Source organism: Panthera pardus, unplaced genomic scaffold, assembly GCF_024362965.1.
Source record: "Panthera pardus isolate Hobbes unplaced genomic scaffold, ASM2436296v1 HiC_scaffold_27, whole genome shotgun sequence".
NCBI lineage: Eukaryota > Metazoa > Chordata > Mammalia > Carnivora > Felidae > Panthera > Panthera pardus.
In genome coordinates, this window is record NW_026526843.1 from 64,978,932 (window position 1) to 64,995,406 (window position 16,475).

The 16,475-nt window shown below is 37.8% G+C and overlaps 1 protein-coding gene across 2 annotated transcripts in view; it reads left to right on the top strand.

Annotated features, from left to right (window-relative positions):
* The first annotated feature begins 3,178 nt into the window (after positions 1-3,178).
* Positions 3,179-16,475, top strand: part of ABCB7 (ATP binding cassette subfamily B member 7) — a 163,987-nt gene continuing 150,690 nt past the window's right edge. For both annotated transcript variants that reach the window (XM_019438180.2, XM_019438181.2), the window contains exon 1: positions 3,179-3,371. In XM_019438180.2, coding sequence (XP_019293725.2) covers positions 3,204-3,371 — 168 coding nt within the window. In that variant the 5' untranslated portion in view covers positions 3,179-3,203. The remainder of the gene's footprint in view (positions 3,372-16,475) is intronic.

Below are 16,475 nucleotides of genomic sequence, written 5' to 3' on the forward strand. Positions count from 1 at the left end.
ATGTCTTTAGACGATTCTAATGAAACTTATCAAGAATCCTGAGAAATCATCTGTAGGGTCAGGTGCTTTAGAATTCTGAGGTCTTTCCTAATTTAAAATCTTTTGATTGTATATGGACTCTAGAGACTTTTAATTAAATCTTGTCTTTGAATATAGGCAACATCTTTAGTGTACAGAGCAATGGAATAGCAGCCAGACTACCCCTGGTCTAGTTCTAACTCTAACTCTAAAACCACAAGGCCCTGGTCTTCTTTATCTATTAGGAACAAGGAATACCCTCCAAAATCTATTGTTAAGATCCAGCAAAATAATGTGTGTTTCTGGAAGTATAAAAATTCAAAATATTCTTTTGTCACATTATATTGTAGCAGGATTCTCACACAGAGAGTCATGAGACTGAGGCTTTTCTTTCCAGGAAGCAACTTTATTCCTGCCAGCACCACTCAGCTGGGTTCATACCCAAAGAACTGAGCCCCGAATGCCATGTGGTGTAGTTTTTACATTTTTTAAATTTGTCTCTCAAAAAGGTAACATACAAACCTATAGTCTGATTAAGTGGTCTCATAATATAAGGTAGTGAGGGATGTTGTCAAGTAAGCAAATAGGAAGGTTGTCTTGAGGTCTTTTTTTTTTTTTTTCTTTGCTTAGGGAGGGAACCCTACCACAATATCTAATAATTTCTCACAAAATATATGGTATATAGATTCCCATTAAAAACATTTAATGTTTATTTATTTTTGAGACAGAGAGAGAGACAGAGCATGAACGAGGGAGGGTCAGAGAGAGAGGGAGACACAGAATCCGAAGTAGGCTCCAGGCTCTGAGCTGTTGTGGGACCCAAGGAATTTTGCAAAAATCCCCTACCCCTGGACAAGCAGAGCAAGACTAACTCCATTTTGTGCTACACCCACCATCTCATGTATAACCCCCACATGACCTACTTATTGCTTAAGACACTCCCCCACCCTAGTCAAGCCGCTGAGCACACCCTTACTGGAAACCGGCTCATTTAGGAATGCGGAACCCCTAACCGCCAAAGAATGTAAACCCTGCCTTTTGGTCGCCAAACTTGCGCGCCAATTCTGACCAGAGTGATAGGCTAGTTCGAACAGTTACTATAGGGTAAATTGTAATTCAATTGGCCACCTGCGTGTGGACTGACATGAATGCGCAACTTTCTGTGTGTGTTACAATCTCATTGGCCCCTGGCCCCTATAAAACTGCTACGGCTCTTAAGCTAGGGGTCCAAGTCCCTGCTCTGCTGTGTCGGGTATACTTGGGCCCAAGCTGGAGCTTGCAAATAAACCCTCATGCGTTTGCATTGGTATCGGCTCCTTGGTGGTCTCTTGGATTCGAAATCGGGGGCATTACACTGTCAGCACAGAGCCCGACACGGGGCTCGAACTCACGGACCGTGAGATCATGACCTGAGCCGAAGTCAGACGCTTAACTGACTGAGCCACCCAGGCGCCCTGATTCCCATATATATTTTTTTAAAAAATAGAGCATTATTGGACAATGCTTTACCTGGGTAGAAAGATTCAGTGGCAATATTCAGCCCTAAAAGAAATTGCTGTAAGAGTCTAGGGTTTCTCTATTGTAGAGTGTTGCTCTCTAACCCAGAATCTATGCTGAATAAATATTTACTGATGATGACATAGGCATTAATAAAAGAGACCATTACTAATCTGTTAACAAGACAATAATAAGCCAGAAACATACAATTAGTAAGTCCTGTCAATGCTATCTCATAATATCTCTGGAACTGATCTATTTCCACTGCTACTGCCATGTTCAGGCCTTTATTTTATAACTGAACTATTGCACTAACTTCATGACTCCAATCTGAACTCCCTTCAGTACGACCTTTCCACTTAATCCAGAATGGTATAATGTAAATACAAATCTGATCATGTTACTCTCCTGATTAAAACTCTCCACTGGCTGTAGTATCAAGCACTAACTTCTAAGAATGAAATATGAGGTCCTTCCCCATCAGGCCTCTGCTTATCCGAGCTTCTCTCCTGCTACTCTATCATATGCTCCCTAGAATCTCGAACATGGAAATGTTTTCTTATACCTTCTTGCTTTTAAACATGACATTTCTTTTATATGGTACTCCGTTCAGCCTCTTCAGTTGGAAATTTTATTCTTTAAATAACTCTGCTCAAGCATCCTCTTTTCTGGAAACCTGAGTGTAGGATGAATCTTGAAACAAAGTAACTACATGGGCCATGCATTTCTTTTGTCTTCATCAGACTTATCAGTCCATCATGCCTCTATATAAGGAGTTCATAATTATTTACCTGTCTGGTGTAAAAACTTTGAGAAGGCAGTAATGTATATAAAATTGCAACTGCTTCACTGTCTACAGGGTTTTAGGCAACGCTGACATTTGGAAATGCAGTTTTCTGGAAAACTGTAACATATTTATTTTGGTATCATTTTGCTTGATGATAAAAAAAAGAATATAAACCTGTTTTTAAAAATGGACTTTTCCTCCATACATTTTCACTTTACCATCCATTAGCCAATCTAGCTGTTTTGCAGTAATTAGGGATGCTGCAGAAACCAAATGGAAAAGCTAGAAAGAGATGCAAATTAGCAGAGTAAATATGTGTGTGTGTGTCCCAAGAGCAACAGACCAAAGGAAAACTGCCCCAAGGATTGCGCGAAAGCGAATAAGCCCGAAACCCAGTGAATCTCAAGCTTCCTGAAGTCTCCACCCTGGGGAAATTAGTATCTGTAGTTTAATCTAAGCGTTAGTGGACAAGAGAGTGAAGAGAAAAATATGCAGAGGGAAAACGGAGTGAAGCGTTGCACTGAGTTGAAGGCTGTAAGAGAAAAGTAGAATGACTGGACAAGATAGGGGTTGGCGGATTTAGCAAATGCAGTATTTGAGACATACTAAAAAATGACTCGTTTATCCCAAGTTCAAACTTAATTGTGCATCCTGTATTTTATGTGGCAAATCTAAAAAAAGAGAGAAAGACGTTATTCTGCAATTCTCGGTTGTGTAAAACACTCAAAGGCCCTAGAAAATATAGCTGTTAAGCCCAAGTACCTGACTCCTTGCAGAGAAGCTATTTCCGGTCTCGGGCCCTGAGAAAATGAGGGGGAGGAGAGAGAAGATTAAGGTAGCTGAGTGGAGTCCGCCAGCGTCCCACAATTCTCTGCTCTAGGTTCCTCTTTCCTCGCTCAAGATGGCGCTGCTCGTGATACATTCTTCACGCTGGGCAGCCGCAGCGACTGCCTTTGAAAAGTGTCGGCACGTGGCGATTCTGATTCGGTCTCTAGGCTCTGTCCGTGGTGCAGGTCCTCAGCGGAGATCACGTCAGCTCGGCGCCTCGGGAGCTGCTCGAATTTCCCAGGTGAGATGACATTCACGTGGAAGAGTAGGGTGAAGGACAAAGGGACCTATGGAAAAGTTTGCTCTCACGTCCTCGGGTCAGAGAGAAAGCCAAGAAGAAAGGTTGTCAGGGCTAACTCAGAACATCAGTAAGTGAAGGAAATTAGGGTTGGTAATTTGAGGAAGGGGGGAAGAAAACCTTTGTGGTACGGCAAGGGAATGGAACGGAAGGTTCTGGGCAGAGGGCACCTGGAGCACTAGTTATTCTCAAAGGATTTACGTGTTTGTTTCCCTCCCCCTGCCCTTCGTAGTTTAAAAGATGGGGTAGACGGGATCCCCAGATTGCTTACCTTTCTAAATGCAAGGAAAACTGGCAACTTTTCCAAAGTTAGTAATGGAATTTGGGACTAATATGGCCATGGTTCAGATTTTACTCTCTTGAAAGTAGTATTTAGGGAGCATTGTAACATGACAGCAGAACTACCTGTAAACAAGAGGCTGAGTTGGCACCAGTTAACTCTCTGCTGACAGTGCTTCCTGATAGGCCAAAAACCATACCTATCTTTCTCTCCAAAACATAGACCGCCCTAAATTCGTATGTAAACACGATTGTCTTTTTATCTGAAAATAGTGTTCTTCTGTGTACACAGGTCGCTTTGGAAGCCATAAGGCTGCTTATCTTTAATTAATGAATGTAGTTTTTGTTATAGTGTCTCTTAACTTGTGTCCATAATTCTCTCTTAGCAGTTACAAAAAAATATTCATATTTGTACTTTGGTATATCTTTTTATTTCCTATATATTGGCAAAATGTTTAATTGCCACCACTTGTTCATCAGTATCGCTGAAGCATTGTCAGTTTTGTTTGAGAAGCACCCTCATAAATTTTGATTCCACGTGAACAGATATTTAATGTCTACATTGTACATAGCGCTATGCTAGATAATGAGGGTACCAAGAGAAACATAAATTAATGCCTTCAAGATCAGTTTAGTTAAGGAGTTTGTATCTATGTATTACAAGAATAACTAAACAATGTAAGTAGGTTAAATATCAAATGAATAGTATAAACAATAAGGGCAGTAAGCATCTAGAGGAAATAGGGATAATTAAGGACCAGATTATAGAGAGGATCTCATGCTGGTGATAGAACTGAGGAGATTTAAGCAGGGAGAATAGAGAATGACACTAGGCATGTGGAATGCCGGAGAAATTATATGCATTTGTTCATCCAGTGATTATTGAACACCTTTACAGCAGTAGAGGTTACAGCAGAATAAAATATAGGCCCTGTCCTTGAAGAGTTTAAAATCTAGTAAGGGAAAAAGGTAAGTAAACAGGCAATTATAAATACAGTAGTGCAATGATGGGAAGGGTACAGAGTACTGAAAGAGTATACTTGAAGGGCATCTAATCTAATTTTGAGGTGGGAAAATGCCTTGAATAACTGATATCTACTAAGCCAAGGCCTTAAAAAATTAAGAGAAATTAGCTAAAGAGGGAATAGTGTGTGCAAAGGCCCACAGGTAAGAGAGAGTATGGACCATTTGTAGAACTGCATGTAGTTTAGGCTACTGAGGAGTTCAGGATAGAAGCGGCAGATCAGGGGCGCCTGGGTGGCTTGGTCGGTTAAGTGTCCGACTTCGGCTCAGGGCATGATCTCACGGTCGGTCGGTTCGAGCCCCGCGTCGGGCTCTGTGCTGACAGCTCAGAGCCTGGAGCCTGTTTCAGATTCTGTGTCTCCCTCTTTCTGTGACCCTCCCCCGTTCATGCTCTGTCTCTCTCTGTCTCAAAAATAAATAAACGTTTAAAAAAAAAAATTAAAAAAAAAAAAAAAAAAAGAAGCGGCAGATCAGCCTAGATCTAGAAGCAAATCCAGATCATTTTATTAAAGGTTTTAAAACACTTTATAGTTGAAATTTTGTAACACATGACCTCTTGGGAACCATTCTTATTCTGTAGTCCTCTAATAAGCCTAATGAAGTTAAGATAATATTTGTAGGACTTTGTCAGGCTGGGGGGATGGGGGGAAGGAGAAGTTACTGGGAGTTTCAGAGGAAGTGATGGAAATAAATTTCTCTTTTCATGAACACTGTCCCCACAACTTTCTTCTTCCACTGTCTTCTGTACATCCTACCATTCCCTGTGGTTAACATTTCCAAAGTGTGAAAAACAAAGATGTTACTTTTGTTTTCTGCTTCTTAAAGGCATGCAACTCTTGCCATAATTTGAAAAAATGTAGATTTAACTGGGAGATGAAGGAATGGTTATAAGGCTTTCATACTTTTAGGACAATTATTAGTATATAGCATAATATTTTAGAGCTGAAAGGAACCTTAGTGCAGTGTTATGAAACATGTTAATAAGTTGGATCAGTCTTTTTTTATATGAAATTCAGTAGAATAAGAAAGAAAATGTCAGTGCTTTATACATATTAAGGGAAGTATTGTTTTATGTACTGTTTTACGTGTATATGTACATTGACACATGTATGCGATTACTGGGATGCATTGTAAAATGTGTTTTTCACACAGGATTATTTACTGGATCTATGCTGTGCAATATGGTAGTCACCAGCTTCATGTGGCTGTTAAAATTTAAATTAAATTAAAAATTTAATTCCTTGGTTGCATTAGCCACATTCCAAGGGCTAAAAAGGTACATAGATATGGAACATTTCCATCATTGCAGAAAGTTCTGTCCAACAGTGCTGCTTTAGAGAAGATCATGTCCAGCCTTCTAATTTTAGAGATGAGGTAACTAAATCCTAGTATAGATAAATGGCAGCCTTTAAGGCCATTCATTCATTTATTGCCTTCTCTGTCAGGTATTCATATAAAGGTAAATAAGACTCTTGCAGGCATTAAGCATACAATAAATGTTGAATTGTAAAGATACTTACACTAGAGCACTGTTAATAGAGGGAAACACCTTAAACATAAAAGTTTTTTTGTTAAAATTGTAAGTGTGGTAAGATTTAAATTGTAATGATTTAAAATATGATAAGATTTAAATTGTAATGATTTATTATACAGTTGCCTCTCTACTACATTAGTTAATATTAAAAAGACGTGAGTTTTGGGGCGCCTGATGAGTACCTGAGTTGGTTGAGCATTCGACTCATTTTGGCCTAGGTCATGATCTCAGGATTGTGGGATTGAGCCCAGCATCGGGCTCTGTGCTGAACTCCCTCTGCCCCTCTCCCCCACTCATGCTCATTCTCTCTCTCTCCCTAAAATAAAAAGACATGAATTATGAGTGATAGAACTTTTTTCATCAATACTTATATGGTATGTGGTTAGTCCACAGTGCTTTTTATCTATGTTTAAAGAGTTAATTCTTGATCCTGATCCTGATCATATACTTTTCTTCATTTGTTTTTAAAAAAAAAATCTTTTTTGAGATTTATTCACATACCATATAATTCACCTATTTAAAGTGTGCAATTCAGTGGTTTTTATTTTTTTTATTTTTGTAAAATCAATCAGCACACTTATAATTAACAATGATTAACTTAATTTTTTAAATTTTAGAGCACGAGTAGGGGAGAGGGGTAAAGGGAGAGAGAGAGAATCTTAAGCAGGCTCCAAGCTCAGCATGGATCAAGAGTAGGATGCTCAAACAACTGAGCCACACAGGTGCCCTGAAATTCAGTGGATTTTAGTATATGTAATGATACGTATCACTGTCACCATAGCCAATTTTACATCTTTATTACCTTAAAAACAACCTTACTACCCTTTTGCCTATCACCCTTCCCCCCCCCCCACCCACATTTCCCTCCCTCACCAGCCCTAAGAAACCACTAATCTATGTTCAGTTTCTATAGTTTGTCCATTTTGGACATTTAACATAAATGGAATCATATAATATGTGGTCTTTTAAGACTGGCTTCTTTCACTTAGTAGTATTGTGTTTTTAAGGTGCATCTGTGTTATGGCATATATTAAGTACCTCATTTTTTTTTTTTTTAATATTTATTCTGAGAGAGAGAGAGAGAGAGAGAGAGAAAGAGAGAGAGAGAGAAAGAGAGAGAGAGAGAGAGAGCATGAGCAGGGAAGGGGCAGAGAGAGGGAGACACAGAATGTGAAGCAGGCTCCAGGCTCTGAGCTGTCAGCACAGAGCTGGATGTGGGCCTCGAATTCATGAACCACGAGATCATGACCTGAGCCAAAGTCAGACGCTTAACTGACTGAGCAACCCAGGCGCCCCAGTACTTCATTTGTTTTTATAGCCAAATAATATTCACTGTGGTTATGCAATATTGCCTTTATGCATTCATTGGTTGGTGGGCATAGGTTTTTTTCCCTATCTTTTGGCTGTTATGAATAATGCTGCTATAAGCATCCATGTGCAAATTTTCATTTCCCTTGAGTGGATACCTAGGAGTAGAATTGCTGGATCATATGATAACTCTATGTTTAATTCTTTTAAGAACTGTTAGACTGGTTTTCAAGGGACTACACCATTTTACATCACCCTCAAAAATACAGGAGGGTTCCAGTCTCTCCACATCCTCGACAATGCCAATAGTTCTTGTTATCTTACTTTTTTAGTCTAGCTATCGTAGTAGGTGTGAAGTGTTATCTCGTTGTGGTTTTGATTTGTATTTCCCTAATGACAAAAGACGCTGAGCATCTATCCATGTGCTTATTAGCCATTTGCATATCTTTTTTTGAGGAATGTGTATTCAGGTCTTTTGCCCATTTTTTAATTGGGTTATTGGTCTTTTTATTATTGAGATATGAGAATTCTTTATATATTCTACATTCAGGTCCTTTATCAGATATATGATTTGCAAATATTTTCTCCCATTCTGTGGGTTATCTTTTTACTTTCTTGATAATGTCCTTTGAAGCACAAAAGCTTTTCATTTTCATAAAGTCAAATTTATTTTTTTCTTTTGTCATACTTTTTGTGTTATACCTAAGAATCCATTGCCAAATTTGAGTTCATGAAGAATTACCATGTTTTCTTCTAAGAATTTTATAATGTAATTCTAGTGATATATAGAAACAACTTTTGTATAGTTATAGTTTCCTTTCCCCACTTTGTTGTTTTATTTTAATATATGTTACATCTGTAAATGTTGCAATCCTAACAATATATTGTCATAATTATTGTTTTATATAATTTATGACTTTTAAAGAAGCTGAGAGAAGACAGGAAGGCAAGTAAATATTTATTTTGTTATACTAGCCTTTTTTTAAAAAAATTTTTAACATTTATTTATTTTTGAGAGAGAGAAAGAGAGAGAGTATGAGCACGAGCAGGGGAGGGTCAGAGAGACTGAGACACAGAATCCGAAGCATGGTCCAGGCTCTGAGCTGTTAGCACAGAACCTGATGCGGGGCTCAAACTCACGGACTGCGAGATCATGACCTGAGCCCAAGTTGTACGCTTAACCGACTGACCCACCCAGGCGCCCCTGTTATACTAGCCTTTGTATTTATCATTTATGTTTCTCTTCGTATCTTCTCTTGTGTTTGATTTAGCATCTGGAATCATTTCCTTATGCCAGTATAGCTGTGCTCCCATCCATCTCCTTCGTGGTGTTATTGGCAAATATATTGCATCGCTACAGGTCATAAGCTCAACAATTAATTTTTATCCATATTATTTTATACAGTTGCTTTTAATTTTTTATTTTTTAAAAAATATTTATTTTTGAGAGAGAGCGCACAAGTTTTTTATATAGTTTCTTTTTAAAATCAGTTCAAAGAAGAAGGTTAAAAAGTGTGCATTTATACATTCTGGTGCTGTGTGTGTGTGTGTGTGTGTGTGTGTTTCAATTACAGTCTGAGGTCATTTGTTTTCAGCCTAAAGAACTTACTTTAGTATTTCTTGTGGGGTAGTTCTGTTAGTAACAAATTTTCCTAGTTTTTATTTATCTGGGAATGTCTTTATTTTGCCTTCATTTTTGAAAAGTAAGTTTTCGGTATATAGTATTCTTGCTTGACAGGTTTTTTTTCTTTGAGTGCTTTGAATGTTATCCTACTGCCTTCCAGCCAATGCATTGTTTTTGCTAAGAAATCAGTTGTTACTCTTATTGGGTCCCCTTGTTAGTGAGGAGTTTTTTTTTTTTCTCTTGCTACTTTCAAGAAGTTCCCTTTGTTTTGGCTTTTAATGTTTTTACTATAAAGTATGTGTGGCTCTCTTTGCATGTTTCCTCCTTGGAGTTTGTTGTATTTCCTGGATGAGTAAATTATATTTTAATAAGTTCTTTTTAATAAGCTTTGGAAGGTTACAGCCATTATTTCAGCAAATAGTTTTTCTTCCCCTTTATCATTCTTCTTTCTTTCTTTCTTTCTTTCTGGTACACTCATTATGCATATGTTGGTGTGATTATTAATGTTCTACATTTCTCCGAGGCTCTGTTCATTTTTCTTCACTCTCTTTTATCTCTGTTCTTCATATTGCATAATCTCTATTCTGTCTTCAAGTTCACTAATTCTGCTGCCAATTTACATCTGCTGTCAATCCCCTTTAGTAAAGTTTTCATTTTAGTTGTTGTATTTTTTTAACTCTAGAATTTCCATTTAGTTCTTTTTAAATAATTCCTGTTTGTTGATATTCTTCATGTAATGTTATATCATCATCACATCTTCCTTTATTTCCTTTTTAAAAAATTTTTTAATGTTTATTTATTTTTGAGAGAGACAGAGACAGAATGTGAGTGGGTTAGGGGCAGAGAGAAAGGGAGACACAGAATCTGAAGCAGGCTCCAGGCTCTGAGCTGTCAGCACAGAGCCCAACGTGGGGCTTGAACTCATGAGCTGTGAGATCATGATCTGAGCTGAAGTCGGATGCTCAACCTACTGAGCCACCCAGGCGCCCCACACCTTCCTTTATTTCTTTAACGTGGTTTCTTTTAGTCTTTGGACATATTTATAATGACTACTTTGAAGCCTTTACTTTTCAATGTGACATTTGGTCAAAACCACAGGCAGTTTCTCTTGCCTGCTTTTTTCTCAGTGTATAGGTTATACTTTCCTGTTTCTTTGTATGTCTTGCAATTTTTTGGAAACTTGGCATTTAAAGTTTTTTTTTTTTACGTTTATTATTGAGAGAGCGAGACAGAGCATGAGCATGGGAGGGGCAGAGAGAGGAGGAGACACAGAATGTGAAGGAGGCTTCAGGCTCTGAGCTGTCAGCACAGAGCCCAACACGGGGCTCTCACCCACCAACTGCGAGATCATGACCTGAGCCGAAGTCGGATGCCCAACTGACTGAGCCACCCAGGCGCCCCAGGAAACTGGACATTTTAGATAATGTAACTCTGGGTACTAGTCCCCTCCTTCTCAGGGCTTCTTGTTATTTACTTGCTTGTTTATTTGGTTAAAGACTGGATGGATTATTTTAGTGCTGTTTCTCTCCGCCCACCTCCCTGCTTCCACTTCACAGTATTTAGTGCTTCTTATGTTGCTCCTTAAAGGGTATGTCCACAGTTACCCTGGAATGACAGTGGTTTTGGTGAGGCTTTCTTTGCCTCTTTCCCAATTATGTTCCATTAGTTGCTGGCAGATTGCACTGTTGAAATCAATCATTTTCTTGAGGCAGAAATTGTTGCACAGACTGAAGCAGTCAAATTGGGGTTCCTTTGAAGTGAAAGCTCTGAGGTCAACTTTGGAGATTTGTTCTGACCGCAGGCAGGCTCCTCCCATCTGTCTCCCTTCTTGGTTTTCTGGTTCTCTGGGACATACCAGCTGACCTATGGTTTAGCTTCTGTGTCCAATGATTTCATTAGTGTTCTACTACTTAGCTTTCACCAGAACCTCCACTGTTTTTGAGAGCAACCTGAGGCTTGAACTTCCTCACATCAAGTTGTAAGTGAAGACAATTCCTCTGGGAAGAGATGAGGAGCTATTTGTTTTAGTGCCTTCTTCTCCTTCCAGACAAAAATCTGTCAGCCACAGCTCTGAAGCTGGGGCTGGAGACAATGGTCATTTGTCTCTTAGTTAAACCTCCCCTTTAGGAGTTGAGTGCTAGGTAGAGTAAGAGGAGTTTTTTTTTTGACTGCCTCTCCTGGTATGGAACCAGCCTCTTAGGAATCATGGTCAGGGTGATTGGGCCTTTAGCAATCAAGTATTCTCAGTGGCACCATACCCAAGGTAGAGCCTTTGTCCCTCCCATGGAGCTGTGTGGAACAATGGAGCCCCTCCTTCTTGACCACGTTATCCCAGCATGTAGTTTCAGCAATAGGTTTCTGGGGGAAAGACGAAAAATGCTGATATCCTGACTTTCCCAGGAGGATAGTCTTCTGATTAGGAACTTATGAAGGAGAGAGGGGGGTAATGTACTGTGCTTTTGGCTGCACCAGTCTCAAGGGGAGTTTCCATATTGCCAAACTGGGAGTGGGGAGGCAGGGAGTATGTCCTGGTTCAGACGCTACAGACTTGCTATTCTTACTGAATAGTTGCTTTTCTTGAGTAAATGTTACTTCATTTGCTATATGCCCCCAGTCCCATTTCTAGGGACTTTAAATGGTTGTCCTTTTATAAATTTTACCAGTTTTTCTGGGGAGTGGGTCTAAGGAGATCCTTATGTTGTCATGCCAGAAGTGGAACTCTCTTCATTTGTTTTTGACTCTCTCATGTCGTTTGGCTTACTGCATGCAGCAGAGTGGTCTGTCCTTTTTCTTTGGTTTGTAGAAGATGATTTCCATTTAGATCTGGCACACCTTTTGTTTTAGTGTACTTATCTTGTATGCTCTATTTAGTAGTTCTTTTGGATAGGTACTGTTTTGTTTTCATTTGCTGGCTCACATTTCATTTGTTTACATCATGGGCAAGGAATGAGAACTTTAATATCTTCCTGTAGAAAATTCCCTCTTCCTATACTCCCCACTGCTGACTGGCTGCTACTAAGAGACTTTACTTCTGGACATCATATTAACTGAAGTGGAATATAATAATACTAATGAAATGATTCTGCTTTGCTTTTTAGAGATCCTAGTTTTAAGATCTAAGTTTTTCATTATAAGATGCATATCAAGAGATGGCAGTGATTACTGAGAAGATATGAAATGTAATAAGAAAATTAAAAACAACAGGAAAAAGTTAAGGGTGTTTTTAAGTAAATTTTGCATGGAACTTAAGAGGGTGAGAGGTGATTCAGTGAAATTTAAAGTACCTGAAAGACAATTTTTTTAAATTAATTAGTTAATTAATTAAAATTTTTTTTTAACATTTATTTATTTTTGAGAGAGAGAGACACACAGCATGAGCAGGGGAGGGGCAGAGAGTGAGGGGGAGACACAGAATCTGAAGCAGGCTCCATGCTCCGAGCTGTCAGCACAGAGCCTGATGCGGGGCTTGAACTCACCAACTGCGAGATCATGACCTGAGCTGAAGTCGGACACTCAACCGACTGAGCCACCCAGGTGCCCCAAGGACAATTTTTTTAAATTAAAAGATATCATTCTAATAATTCAGTGATACCTGAACTTACCTGGAACATTAGTTCATTAGGAACATAGACTTCAGTTGCAGGAAGACGGATTTAATATACATATAAAATTAATTTCTTAAATTAATAGTCTTTTTATTGGGAGAGCAATAATGACTTTTTAAATGACCTAAGTGGCAGAACAAATAACCATTGATTATAATTTAAATAGATATCTTCTTAATGATAGAACTGGCTTAAATTTATATTATTCAGCATCACAACTCACTTTAAAAGGGGTGATTTGGCAGAAAGAACATTGGTAAACGGTCAGAAGAGTTGGATTCTAGTCTTGGCTTTGGTGTTAGGAGACAAGTGAACAATCATTAAATAGTAATTTGCAATCATTAGACAAATATGAGTTATGAAGAAGCAGTGGCTTGGTTTTGAGAAGAGCAGGACCAAACCAATTCAGTTCTTCATATGAGAGAGAGTGACAGGGTACTTACTTAGAAGTGTAGTCTATGTTGATTTCAGTAAAGCTTTCAAATCTTGTCCCCTATATCATTCTCACCCAACAAGCCAGGAAGAAATGGTATTGCAAACTGTTAAGGGGTCTTGAGGTAGTAGTGTAGTAGTAAGAAAATCTTACCAGAGAAAATACAGATAATTTGAAAGAGTTTGATTTATAAATATTAAAGGGGATAAAAAACTGGTGTACAAAGGACATAGCATGGTGTAATGGAATGAATATTGTCACTAGGACATCTGAATACTTGAGCTCTATTTCTACTCTTAATTATCTTGGACAGATTGTTTAGTCCTCCGGACTTCAGTTTCTGTAAGGGTTCAACTACTTGATCTCTAAAGTTTCTTCCAATTCTGTAGTTTCCTGACTCTGATCTGCAGGGACTTTGTATAAATAGAATCTCTACTTTGTGATCCTAGTTTATTACTGGTAGTAAGTAGGTTTCTAGTAGCAACATAGGCTACATTTAAATTCACGTAAGTTTTTAATGGGGGCAAATTTATATTGTTCTGCCTCTTATAGTACTTGTTGATCTAAGAAGAGGAATAGAAAAAATGAGATTGATGATGAGTTTAGTATTTGCTTAGTGTTGGGGAGATGAAATTAGAGTGGGGAAAGAGAAAGCTAGGTTCTAAAATAATCTATGAAGGTAGAAATAGGTTCCAAATAGATGGTGGAGAGTAGCAGCAGTGCTTGTAAAAGTTGTAAATAAAGATGAAGTTTACCTGGCCTATAAATGATAAAGAAAAGAAATATAAAGGTCTTAGTCTGAAAGTGGCTTTGGAGATTGAGAAGAGGAATTCAGAAGACCCCTTATTGGAAATAGTCAAATAAATAACATTATTTAAGCCATTGATATAGTTTATTGAATTGGTTATTAAAATTAACATGAGGGGGAAGAAAAGTTCATAATATTATTTCTAAGTTTTCTTTTAGAGCACTAGGCCCTTCAAGAATCTGATAAAAGCCATGAACCTTCTCCCTGGAAAAACGGGCATACATGCTTCATTTTTCACACCATTTTTTTGGGGGGGGGGAAATCAGAGATCCCTGATAAATATAATAATGAAGACTGGGGGGCATTTCTAATGGAGTTCCTGAGTAGCCAGTGGCAGAATAAAGGGCACTTATCACTGGGCAGTGGGGGATAGAAGTGGAATGGAAACTTATTTTGCTTGTATCAAAACTTTGATTAAATGAAAAATACAGTAATGTTGATTCTCAGTGTTGATCTGAAAGTTAGGCTTCTCAAAAAGGAGTATGTTCCTTCCATGTCGTAAGATAGAATTTAAAATAGAGGCGAAATTGCCTGTTCTGTATATGATCCTTATTGTTTTCTCTCTTTATTTATATATTTTCCCTTTTTAATTGTACAAAACTGCCTGTAATAAAAATGTGAGAAAAGTAACCCACAGTCTTACCTCTTAAGTAATTTTCCATTTTCCCCTTGAATTCTAGTTGTTATATGTACATAAATTTTACAATTCTGAGATAACTTTAAATTGTTTCTTTTTACTTATAAGCATTATTTTTCTTGGTGCTCAGTCTTTACAAAATTAGGTCTTTTAATTAATATTTTAGTAATTTTAATAGGTGTATATTTAACTGTCTACAAAAGGTGACATTTTCTTTGTTTTGGTTTTTTACCTCCTTTTCTAAAATTTGTCTTCCTAAAGTTTTGCTAGAGACACAGTTAAGTCCATAACTGTGTGTGTGTGCAAATACGTAGAAACCTGGAAGTATATACTTAAATGTAGCTCTGAAGAGGGAGGGGATGGCTTGTGAAACTAAAGGATAGTAAGGGACCTTTAACTTGTTATTAAAGATACTTTGTCATTTTATAAGAAAAATTTCATGTGTAAGCTTTTCAGTTGGTGGTCTGACCTTTTTAATAGGTTGTATTAACTTATTTGTTCAACTCTAGTTTTGTGTACATCCTTGTATATGACTCAGTGGTTATTTTGTGTAATGTAAAAAGATCTTTAACATTTATTTATTTCTAGTTTTTTTATGTTTATTTATTTTTGAGGGAGAGAGGGAGAGACAGAGTGCAAGGAGAGGGAGGGGCGGAGGGAGAGGGAGACACAGAATCCGAAGCTGTCAGCACAGAGCCTGATGTGGGGGCTTGAACTCACAAACCTTGAGATCATGACCTGAGCCCTCATTGGAGGCTTAACCAACTGAGCCACCCAGGCGCCCCAAAGATCTTTAAAATTTTAAAGAAACTTTCCTGAAAGTATTCTATAATTTTTCAATTTAGCTAATTTTTGATTATCAGTTTACTAGGGAATTGGGGAATGCTTTTAAGATTGAGTCTCAGTATTTCCTCTTCATTTCACTGGTTTCTTCAATTAGTATGTAACATAGGTATTTTGCATATTTGGTGCTGCCTAATAGGGAACTGTAATCATGTTTCTTTTATCAAAATTAAGCTCTTGTATTTTAAAAAATTACCAAAACAGTACTGAAAGATTAGGAAATATGGGGAAAACAAAGAAGAAAGAATAAGAAAAAAGAAAAAAGCAGCTATTCTCTAACACTTTGGTATAAACCTATACTTAGAATTTTAGTGTTCATAGTTTACAAAATGCTTTAACATTTCATTTTTTCCTGTTCCTATTTTATTCATTGTTTTTCACCAGGATCCAAAAAATAAAGACTTCCTGTTGCTTAGAGCTGTACTGCCCAGTACAGTAGACATTACCCACATGTGGCTACTTCAAATTCCATTGAAAGTAATTAAAATTAAAGAAGATAAAAAACTAGCAGCTTAGTCACACTAGACACATTTCAAGTGCTCAATAGCCACATGTGACTAAGTGGCTATTGTATTTGACCACACAGATATAGAACATTTCTGTTATCACTGAAAGTTCTGCTGGATATGGCTGGCCTAGTAGATAATTTTAAATAGGGAATGATATTATCAGATATGTTTTTGGAATATTATTCTGGCTGCAGTTTGAAAGATAGGTTGAAAATAGGGATTGGAGATAGGATTTAGGATATTGAAGTAATATAGGAGAGAAGTGATAAAAAAACCTGCACTGCCTGTCCTGACGAAGCGTTGTCAGGGATTTGCCACCAAGCATTCTTGTATCATGACATGATTTTGAAATGCTTTGAAAGATCTTGAAAGGTTTTGAAACAGGAGAGTATCACTTTGTCTTAGCTACTTAACTTAGTCTCAGTGTTTTTATAAAATGGGCAT